We start from the raw sequence: 11,643 nt of genomic DNA, 5'->3' as shown, positions 1-11,643 counted from the left end.
TCCCTCTTCAGAGGTCTCTCCAGCTCTAAGTATCAGGGTTTATTGGTTCTTCTTTACCTCATCTTTATTCTCTCGGACAAGAAACTCTACTGAATGAAAATACCCTCTTTCACCTTCACCCAGCTAAGAAATAAGGTAATTTGATGATAGATATGTTGCAAAAAATACACTTTTTTAACTCCGAAGAAACACAAACAGAGAGGAGAAAAGAGCTCTTTTTGGCTTGCAGCTGGGCGGGCTCTTTAACGTACCAATCACAGATCAGCTCTTCTCTATAAATTCAGGCATCTGACCTACTCTCTCCAGCCCGATTACTTTTGATTTGCTGAAAACGTTTGTCAGCATGTCGGAAACTGCGCCTGTTGCAGCTCCTGCTGTCTCCGCTCCTGGGGCAAAAACCTCCGCTAAAAAGCCGAAGAAGACAGCAGCTAGTGCTAAAGCCCGCAAGCCTCCAGGTCCCAGCGTGACCGAGCTGATCACCAAGGCTGTGTCCGCTTCCAAAGAGCGCAAAGGGCTCTCCTTAGCCGCTCTGAAGAAGGTTCTGGCCGCCGGAGGGTACGATGTGGAGAAAAACAACAGCCGCATCAAGGTAGGATTAAAGAGCCTGGTGAGCAAAGGCATTTTGGTGCAGACAAAAGGTACCGGTGCTTCTGGTTCTTTCAAACTCAACAAGAAGCCTGGTGAGATTAAGGAGAAAGCACCGAAGAAAAAGCCAGCAGCAAAGCCTAAGAAACCAGCTGCCAAGAAGCCCGCCAGTGCCGCCAAGAAACCCAAAAAGGCTGCGGTGGCGAAAAAGAGCCCAAAAAAAGTCAAGAAACCAGCAGCTTCCGCAGTCAAGAAAGCGGCCAAGAGCCCGAAAAAAGTGAAAGCCGCCAAGCCCAAGAAAGCAGCTAAGAGCCCGGCTAAGGCGGTGAAACCAAAAGCCGCCAAGCCCAAGCCAACAAAGGCCAAAACAGCGAAGGCGAAGAGGGCAGCGCCCAAAAAATAAAGTGTAAATTTGAAAAGGAAATTTCTGACCCAACGGCTCTTTTAAGAGCCACCCCCAAGTTTCAGAAAAAGAGCAAAATCGCTGACACTCGGAAATTTCATAGGTGGTTGGAAAGTATCCTGAGTACTCGCTTTGTTACATAAGTTGGGTACAGGGAGTGTATTTAATGCTCGCGCTTTCTGGTGTACCCTTGGGGATGGCTTCCTGGGCAGTTTTAATTAAAAAAGATTATAGACAGAGAAGACGGTTGTAGCGCCGGGCAGCTATCGATAAAACCCCCTTACGGTGGCGCTGTTCTAGGTACCTATGAGTCAGCTGGTTAGGGGCGGGGTCCTTGGCTCCCTGTAGATTTCTAGACTAGTGTTTCGTTCTAACCATTTCGACCAATACTGACAAAATAAGAAACCGAAAACTACGAACTTTCTCCGTCCTGTTTGGCTATCTCCTCCTTATTGGCTGATAGTTCATATATGGCTAAATCTTATTGGATACATCCAAATTTTTGAAAACCCCGCGCGCTCAGAGAAGAGCGCCCTTCCCTTTCTCTGATTTGATTGATCACAAAAACTCGTCACCAATGACCCCCGATCCTTTAAATGCTCGCTCCCTGAATGATCCTGATTTTCCTATTTCCAACCCCATCCCCCTAAAGCATCCGTCTTTCAAATACTTTCCACCAACTACTAGAGACAAGGTGGGTGAGAATATCTTTTAAGCTTGTCTCTCTCACCAGTAGAACTTGATACAACATAAGATGTCTGACCCACCTTGTCGCTAATATCCTGGGACAGACACGGCTACAAAACTGCATTTCCTATCCCAACTACATAGTTATTGCCCGATTACTGAAATCTATTTTTCTCTTTTCTCTCACACAGTATATAAATATTGTACTTGTCTCACTGTTTCATGTTCAGACTGACCCATTTATGACTTCTGAACACTAGTCCCAGAGAACAGGCATGGAGGTAGACCAGTTTTTTTTTATGTATTCATATTTCCATTCTTGTATTAATTCGGAATGATTTAAAGGGGAGAGTGAGCTAAAAACTCCTTTCCCCTCGGATTGATTGGGTATGTAATCCAGAACCCACCAATTCTTCTCGTTATATTTAACGTGTAGATTAAGGACAGATGGAGAATGTACCTGGATTCATTTACAATACTTCCATAAACTGTTTCCTCGTATTTTTCTTATTTCACAATACAAATGTATCCTAGGTTTACTGTTTGGGATTACATAATTTCTTTGATATTGACGCAAACCTTGCCAGCTAAAAACTATTTCAAGTGCCACGCAATAGTTCATCAAAAGTTTTGAGTTAATTTTCATTTATGGGAAGTCCTTGGTCAGGCAAACATTGAGTTAATCAACGCAAAACCGACAGAAAAGTAGTAAGGAGCATTTATATGGATACTGAATGCACACACTCAACTGGAAGATAAGAGAAAACAGTGACAAAGGATATATATATATAACACTTTTACTTTCATCATTTGAGTATTCGTATACAGTAAACTTCAATTTTACTTCTTGTATTTATGTGGCTTTTGGTTCCTCAATAGGGCAAATACATTTCCAGCATCAATCAATAACTAACACCCATACTAAAAATACAGAATAGAGTACGTGTGTCAAAACAACACCATGCATGGTTTAGTGTTAAAGCTCTTTTACAGAATAGGTGGGCGGCTCTGAAAAGAGCCTTTGGGTTACAGATGTTAGCATTAGTTCCATAGATCTTTACTTAGAACTGGTGTACTTGGTAACAGCCTTTGTACCCTCAGACACCGCGTGTTTGGCTAACTCCCCGGGGAGCAGAAGGCGCACAGCGGTCTGGATCTCCCGAGAAGTGATGGTCGAGCGCTTGTTGTAATGCGCCAGACGAGACGCTTCCCCAGCAATACGTTCAAAAATGTCATTTACAAAGGAGTTCATAATCCCCATGGCTTTAGAAGAAATGCCGGTGTCCGGATGAACTTGCTTCAATACTTTGTACACGTAAATTGAATAACTTTCCTTCCTTGTTTTTCTACGTTTCTTATCCCCCTTCTTCTGGGTCTTGGTCACGGCCTTCTTAGAACCCTTCTTGGGAGCCGGAGCAGATTTCGCCGGCTCAGGCATTTTAATAGCTAACTGTACTCTCTCTCACAACCACAACTACAACGAACTCAAAGAAAGGCTTTCCTCCCTCTATTTATAGGTTTGCTATGCAAATGAGCAGCCTATGTTTTCTCGTTTTCTATTGGCAGTTAGATTAAACATAGGGCAACGCGTTTTATGCTGCAATTGGTCAACGTGAGATCCTCGTCTTCATTGGTTGCTCAGACAGTGACATTTTTCAACCAATCATGATTCACTAATCAGTCCAGGAGAGGGGATAAAAGGGCAAGAGTCGTTGCGTCATTATGTTTTTCCTATCTGTGTTTCTGTGAACGGTGGTGTCTGTGGTGAAGAATTGCAATGTCGGGCCGAGGAAAACAAGGAGGCAAAGTGAGAGCTAAGGCAAAGTCTCGGTCATCTCGGGCTGGCTTGCAGTTCCCGGTGGGCCGTGTGCATCGGCTTCTCCGGAAGGGTAATTATGCTGAGCGAGTTGGCGCTGGAGCCCCTGTATATATGGCTGCTGTCTTAGAATATCTGACTGCTGAGATTCTCGAGTTGGCTGGTAACGCTGCTCGCGATAACAAAAAAACCAGGATCATTCCTCGCCATTTGCAGCTCGCCATCCGTAACGACGAGGAGCTCAACAAACTACTAGGGAAAGTCACGATTGCTCAAGGGGGTGTTCTGCCCAACATCCAGGCTGTGCTGCTGCCCAAGAAAACCGAAAGTCATAAAGCCAAGAGCAAGTAAAACTAATCTAGGAAAAACGAGAGATCCGACTCTGCTTAAAATTAAAGAAAAAAAAATAACCCAAAGGCTCTTTTCAGAGCCACCCACAGGATCAGAAAAGAGCTAAATTATTGTCTTACGGATTTAACAAAGTGAGTACGCTTTGTGTTTTAAAATCATTCATTTCGCAGTAGTTTTTCTCCTAGGGTTCCCCACGTTCTGCCTTAATCAACCTTTCGAGTTACCAGTAACTGTATTGCAATGAATTTCTAGGTGTTGTTGATATAATTTTGTAATTTAGTGTATGCTTCGTTCGTAGTTCAAGATGCAATATATGGAAACTAAAAATAGCCGAAATGAGGTTTTACGATTTATGTTCCGTATTTAACCCATCTCCCCAGTCCTTTTATTGTGGTCTGGTCGTTCTGCCTGTCTTAAAACAAATGTATCAGCTTGAAGGTCACTCTGACAAAGGATCCTTAGAGACGTGAATGAATTTAGAGGATTGGCTGAAACACAAGCACAAGAAGAGGTGGATGTACAATAAAAAGGACGAAAAGTATCAAGATACATGTATTACATGAAAACTGAACAGCATTCATAGATCTCCTTCTCTTTATGTGTGTGCTCTGATTTAAGGGAATAAAGCTTTCCTGCGATTTAATTTAGATTGGTTTGGAAATGAACTAATGAAATCTAGAGGTGCGGTGTGTTAAACCAAACTAGCTTCTCAAATTACCGGGACTGGGCAATGAAGCGTTGAATTTAGAGGAAAACCCCTAGAAGAAATGAGTGGCCACGGGCCGCACTGATCAATTGCTGCACTGGGCGGGCTTTTCAAACCCTCCAGCCGTTTTCATTTCGTTGCTACTCAGCTGCGTTTTGTATTTTTTCTTCTCTCTCTTCTCCCTCGTTCCTCCCAATCACCAGCGGCGCTTCCCATTTTCCTCATTCTCTCCTTTCACCTTCTGTACTGAAGAGATTGAGGCGCTCCAAAGAGTACGCCCTGCAGAACTGAGTTAAGAGGTTATCAGAGTTTTAGTAGATTCCCAGCTCACATGTACTGAGCGCTGCTGTTTCGGTGTCGTAGAGTGCCGAAGTTGCCATGAGGGCGACAGGTGGTGGTGGGGATCCTCGTTTTATGGGGAGCACAGAGTCCCATAATGAGCCAATACATCGGTATTTTCTGCATCGATTCCCCGCCTATACCATGGCTGCAATCCCGAAGGATCAAAGTTCCTCCCTCAGCCCAAGTGAGCCAAAGCACCAGCTATGGGGGAACTGCTCAAGTGCCTATAACTCCATCTCTAGCCATCTCCCCCACAATCCATTTTATAATTTATCTCCAGCATGTTTAATGCACTTTACTGCATCGACTCCCTGCAGAGCAGGGATGAAGGATAACTAGCTTATCTATGCTCCAGGGGGGTAAGCAACGTTGATAGGAGAGAGCTTGGAACTCTGGGGTTGTGCAGGTAGCTTGTAGCAGTGATATTGTGGGTGGGGAGTGCTATTCATACCTCCTCGTTTCAAAGCCTCCCACTTTTATATCTCAAGCTCCAAATAAATGTGTTCATCCTCCCAAAATGTAGCCTTGATGTGAAATACAAACTTCCTGCTGCCATGCAACAGCTCTCTCTCCAGGCTGAGGTAAAGCATCTTTCCTTTGAGTCCCATTACAATTAGAATGCTCCTTATTCAGTGCTAGGCCATCAGTTTATTACACTCAGATTTACCAATTGGACCTCTACAGTCACAAAGAGAACCTTTGGCAATAGGTTGGGTAGGTGTGTTGTGGATTAGATAGGATTTCTGTGATTTATTTAAATAACCTTTATTTCTCTTGTTTTGACACAGTAACAGTAACTTGTGTTTGGGGTATTGTTTCCAAGAACTTAGTTTTACTTTTACACCACACTTTTGTAAGCAACCTATCTTCTTTTGTGTGTGTTAAAAATATTTTAACTACATGTGTTAATTGTATATTTATAGTTTTTTTAAAGGGAACAATTCTGGCTTTATTTTTGAAGGTTGTCTATTTTAAGACCAAACATCCCAAACACATAGAAAAGAAGAGCAGAATATAGGAAAATGCATCTTTTTCTCTCTGATGCTTTCGGTTTAGTTACAATGAAGTGTTGCAGAGCTACATTTTTTCTGGTTGGCTGAAATGGACTCTTTTTGGGAGGTGGGTGAGACTAGAGGTAGGAGGCAGACATTATTTCACTGTCACTGGTCCAATTACCCTCTTGGTTCCAAGATGACACCTTATATAGGCTTTGAGTCATTGGCTCTTGTTATACCTTTGCCTGCTAGATTTAAGAGCCCTCTACTATAAACTAAACTAAAACAAAACAAACAAAAACTCTCCAGGTCAGTGCTTGGAGACTGTGAACAGAACACCCTTACTCTTCTCTTGTATAAGCTAAACAGAATGAATTTCTGAAGTGTCTTTGTAAGGTAGATGTTCCAGGCTTCAATTCATTCTTGGAGTTTTCTGAAACCTGTCCAAATTTTTCAACATCCTTTTTGGAGCATGGACACTAGAACTAGACAAAGAATTACTATAATGGTATCACCAAAGCCACATAAAGAAGTAATACCACCCTAATTATACATCTAAGGTTTGTGTTAGAACTCTTAGCAACAGCATTGCACTCAGAGCTCCTGTTTAATTGGCTACCTACCTTTTTCAGAGTCACTGTTTTCCAGGACAGAGTCAACCAGCCTGTAAGTGTGTCCTACATTCTTTGTCCCTAGGTGTATAACCTTGCACTTAGGTTTATTAAAATATATAATGTGATGGTGATGCTAGTAATACCCACTGCCACACATAACCAAGTTGACAAGTACTCCCAGAAAACTAGTGTCCAAAAAAACCATGGCAATGTTTTCTCAATAAAAACAATTATCTGTATGTGCATATTTATTGTCATCATAAGAACATTTTGCTCTGTTATGTTAACAATTCTCTTATCTCAGCAGAAATCTTAACATGCGCAACTTGGTGGACTTCTGAGTGGTGTGTTTTTGGGAGGTGCCTTCATTGTTTAGATAGAAGGAAGGCTTTTAGCAGCCTTATGTGTATCAACCTCTCATTTTTCTATTTCAGTAACCTTTCCTTAGTTCCTCCTGAGCCACTGACACATCAGGCAATCCAGTTCTTCCACTGATTAGGGACATTCATTAATTGTGTAGTGTCTTCCTCAACCATCTGTAATTGGCAGCTTCTAATCTCTTTTTGTTAGTCACTGTCATCTTCCAAATCTTTGCTCTTCACAATACTGTGTTCAGTACAACCACATAGTATAGTCTGATCTTTAGTTTGGTATGGAGACCTCTGTTTGCCCAGATGTTGTTCATCCTTCCAAAGGTGGTATTTACTTTTTCTAATCTTGTATGAATATCTTTATGGCAGCCACCTTCAAATATCATCACATCCCCTGGTAGCCAAGACTCTTCTATCTGATCAACTTCTTTCCCATTCATGTACACCTTTGCTTCTGTTAAGATCATGAAGGTAGGAAACCAGACAACTGTGCAAAGGTGTATATGGATGACAAGGAGATTGTAGTTGAAGCAGTGTCTAAGTCTGTGAAACTGGGTTATAGTTTCATGATCTGTGGCAAAGTTAGGTATGTTAGGTCACCCAGAATCACTGTTGGTATAGAGTCAGCCTTAATGGTAAGGTAGTAGGGTGAGAAGAGTGTCCTTCATTGTCTGCTCAGTGCGTGCGTGTGTGTGTGTGTGTGTGTGTGTGTGTGTGTGTGTGTGTAAAGGTGTGTGTAGGCGGAAAGGGGGCATTTATTTATTTTTAAATACAAATAAAGTTTTGTCATAATTGTGTCTAGCTGCCCTCTGTATGTGTTAAGAAATGGCAGTGACCCACTAACACCTTTATTACCTTAGAGGGGTAGCCTTTTCAATTATGGTATAGTTGTACCACGGTTAAGTTTGTATTACAAAGTTCAGTTTAATAAGAGCTTTAAACAGGATCTTTGTAACAATTGCATTGAAAAGGCAAAAATAAAAACATAGACTATAAACACTGAGGATCTTTGATTTTTTTTATGGTGATTTGATAAATAACACAGGATGACCATGAGTTGCCAATATGAAGTGGCCATGAACAAGGCTAATGCAATCCTAGGATGAATCAGGCAAGGTTTTTTCTATAGAGATAGGTAAGTGTTATTACCATTGTACAAGGGACTAGTGAGACCTCAACTGGAATACTGTGTTCAAGTCTATTCTTCCATATTTAAGAACGATTAAATCATTCTGGAATAGGTACTGAAAAATTATACTGGAATGATCAGAGGAATGGAGAACTTGCCTTACCAGAGAGACTTAAGGAGCTGGGCTTGTTTAACCTAACAAAATGAAGGCTGAAGGAAGATATGATTGCTGTCCATACATACATCAGAGGGATAAACACCAAGGAGGGAGAGGAGTTCTTTAAATTAAGGATTAAAGGTGCACAAGAAGATATGGATATACACATGCCATCAACAAGTTTACACTTGAAATTAGACAAAGATTTCTAACCGTCAGAGGAGTGAAGTTCTGAACCAGCCTACTGTGGCATATGGCCCAGCCACAATTTCTATTAGCAAATATCTCCAATGGTTGGAGATGGGACACTAGATGGGGAAAGCTCTGAGTTACTACAGAGAATTCTTTCCCAGGAGTCTGGTTGGTGGGTCTGACCCACATGCTCAGGGTCTAACTGATCACCATATTTGGGGTCAGGAAGGAATTTTCCTCAAGGTCAGATTAGCAGAGATGCTGGGGATTTTTTGTCTTCCTCTGCAGTGTTGGGCAAGGGTCAGTTGCTGGTTTGAATTAGATTAAATGGTGGATTCTTTGCAACTTTGAAGTCTTTAAATCAATATTTGAGGACTTAAGTAACTCAGATACAGGTTATGGGCCTATTGCAAGAGCAGGTGGATGAGGTTCTGTGGCCTGCAATGTGCAGAAGGTCTGACTAGATGATCATGATGATGACATACCCTTTAAGTCAAGAAGGGACCTACACTACGAAATTAGGTCAATTTAATAGAAGTCGTTTTTTTAGAAATCGATTTGATACAATCGATTGTGTGCGTCCCCACTAAGCGCATTAAGTCGACGCAGTGCGTCCACAGTACCGAGGCTAGCGTCTACTTTCGGAGCATTGCACTGTGGTAGCTATCCCACAGTTCCCACAGTCCACCGCCCATTGGAATTCTGGGTTGAGCTCCCAATGCCTGATGGGGCAAAAACATTATTGCGGGTGGTTCTGGGTACATGTCATCAGGCCCCCCTCTCTCAGTGAAAGCAACAGCTGAGAATCATTTCGCGCCTTTTTTCTGTGTAGACACCATACCACGGCAAGTATGGAGCCCGGTCAGATCACCGCGGCAGTTATGAGCACAGTAAACACTACACGCATTATCCTGCAGTGTATGCAGCACCAGAACCTGCAAAAGCAGGTGAGGAGTCGATGGCAGCACGGTGACGAGAGTGATGAGGACATGGACACAGACTTCTCGCAAAGCATGGGCCCTGGCAATTTGGACATCATGGTGGTAATGGGGCAGGTTCATGCCGTGGAACACTGATTCTGGGCCTGGGAAACAAGCACAGGCTGGTGGGACTGCATAGTGTTGCAGGTCTGGGATGATTCCCAGTGGCTACAAAACTTTCGCATGCGTAAGGGCACTTTCATGGAACTTTGTGACTTGCTTTCCCCTGCCCTGAAGCGCAAGAATGTCAAGATGAGAGCAGCCCTCACAGTTCACAAGCAAGTGGCGATAGCCCTCTGGAAGCTTGCAATGCCAGACAGCTACCGGTCAGTCGGAAATCAATTTGGAGTGGGCAAATCTATTGTGGGGGCTGCTGTGATCCAAGTAGCCAAGGCGATCACTGACCTGCTGCTGTCAAGGGTAGTGACTCTGGGAAATGTGCAGGTCATAGTGGATGGCTTTGCTGCAATGGGATTCTCTAACTGTGGTGGGGCGATAGATGGAACGCATATCCCTATCTTGGGACTAGAGCACCAAGGCAGCCAGTACATAAACCAAAAGGGGTACTTTTCAATGGTGCTGCAAGCACTGGTGGATCACACGGGACGTTTCACCAATATCAACATGGGATTGCCAGGAAAGGTACATAACACTCACATCTTTAGGAACTCTGGTCTGTGTAAACAGCTGCAGCAAGGGACTTACTTTCCAGACTGGAAAATAACTGTTGGGGATGTTGAAATGCCTATAGTTATCCTTGGGGACCAGCCTACCCCTTAATGCCATGGCTCATGAAGCTATACACAGGCACCCTGGACAGTAGTCAGGATCTGTTCAACTGTAGGCTGACCAAGTGCAGAATGGTGGTAGAATTTGCCTTTGAACCTATAAAGTGTGCTGGCTAGGGTTACCATATTTTGTGCCTCCTAATGGAGGACACTCCCGGGGGCCCCGCCCCCGCCCCAACTCCGCCCCTCTCAAAGTCTCCGCCCTCTCCCCTGCTTCCCGCGAACATTTAATTCGCGGGAAGCCTGAAGCAGGTAAGGGGGGGGGGGTTGTGGGGGGGAGGAGGCGCGGCCCCGGCCGACCACCCCCGGCTCCCGGCTCCCAGCCCCGCGGGCCCGGCTCCCAGCCCCGCGGGCCCGGCTCCCCGAGCCCGGCTCCCCGACCCCGGCCCGGCTCCCTGACCCCGGCCCGGCTCCCAGCCCCGCGGGCCCGGCTCCCCAACCCCGGCCCGGCTCCCAGCCCCGCGGGCCCGGCTCCCAGCCCCGCGGGCCCGGACCGGCTCCCCGGCCCCGCGGGCCCGGACCGGCCCCGCGCCCCCGGCCCCGCGGGACTGGCCCGGCCTGGCGCCCGGCCCGGCACCATGCCCCCGGCCCCGCGACCCCGGCCCCGCACAAAGAGGCCCCGGCCGAGCCTCCCGATTTTCCCGGACATGCCCGGCTTTGGGGGATTTCCCCCCGGACGGGGATTTGAGCCCCCAAAAGCCGGACATGTCCGGGAAAATCCGGACGTATGGTAACCCTAGTGCTGGCGCAGTTTACTGACTCGATTAGACCTCAGCGAAACCAATGTTCCCATTGTTATTACTGCTTGCTGTGTGCTCCACAATATCTGTGTGAGTAAGGGGGAGACGTTTATGGCAGGGTGGGAGGTTGAGGCAAATTGCCTGGCCGCTGATTAAGTGCAGCCAGACACCAGGGCAGTTAGAAGAGCACAGCAGGGCGCGCTGCACATCGGAGAAGCTTTGAAAACCAGTTTCATGACTGGCCAGGCTACGGTGTGAAAGTTCTGTTTGTTTATCCTTGATGAAAACCTGTCCCCTTGGTTCACCCTACTTCCCTGTAAGTCAACTACCCTCCCCTCCCCCCTTTGATCACTGCTTGCAGAGGCTATAAAATCATTGTTATTTTAAATTCATGCATTCTTTATTATTTCATCACACAAATGGGGGGATAACTGCCAAGGTAGCCCAGGAGGGGTGGCGGAAGAGGACAGCACCAGGTGGGGTGGTGGAGGAGGGAAGGACAAGGTTACACTGCACTTCAAAACTTATTGAATGCCAGCCTTTTGTTGCTTGGAGAGTCCTTTAGGGTGGAGTGGTTGGGTGCCCGGAGGCTCCCCCACCGCGTTCTTGGGCATCTGGGTGAGGAGGCTATGGAACTTGGGGAGGAGGGCAGTTCGTTACACAGGGGCTGCAGTGGCGGTCTGTGCTCCTGCTTCCTTTTCTGCACCTCAACAATATGCTGGAGAATATCAGTTTGATCTTCTAGTAGCCTCAGCATTGCATCCTGCCTCCTCTCATCACACTGACG

General features: G+C 45.4%; 3 protein-coding genes across 3 annotated transcripts; 2 read left to right on the top strand and 1 right to left on the bottom strand.

The window, feature by feature from the left end:
• The first annotated feature begins 298 nt into the window (after nt 1-298).
• On the top strand, nt 299-3,928 carry LOC101937130 (histone H1-like). The gene has a single exon (XM_065561875.1). The coding sequence runs from the start codon at nt 344-346 to the stop codon at nt 986-988; it is 645 nt and encodes a 214-aa protein (XP_065417947.1). The 5' UTR covers nt 299-343; the 3' UTR covers nt 989-3,928.
• LOC101936844 (histone H2B 8) lies at nt 2,675-3,113 on the bottom strand. Its single transcript, XM_005308937.4, has one exon. It carries the CDS (start codon nt 3,111-3,113, stop codon nt 2,733-2,735), a length of 381 nt encoding a protein of 126 aa, XP_005308994.1. The 3' UTR covers nt 2,675-2,732.
• On the top strand, nt 3,389-3,928 carry LOC101936573 (histone H2A.J). The gene has a single exon (XM_005308936.3). It carries the CDS (start codon nt 3,453-3,455, stop codon nt 3,840-3,842), a length of 390 nt encoding a protein of 129 aa, XP_005308993.1. The 5' UTR covers nt 3,389-3,452; the 3' UTR covers nt 3,843-3,928.
• Nucleotides 3,929-11,643: the final 7,715 nt, after the last annotated feature.

The sequence above is a fragment of the Chrysemys picta genome, chromosome 1, assembly GCF_011386835.1.
Source record: "Chrysemys picta bellii isolate R12L10 chromosome 1, ASM1138683v2, whole genome shotgun sequence".
NCBI classification, from domain to species: Eukaryota; Metazoa; Chordata; order Testudines; family Emydidae; genus Chrysemys; species Chrysemys picta.
Note: the sequence above shows the minus strand (reverse complement) of the source record. Positions and strands in the feature narration are given on the sequence as shown.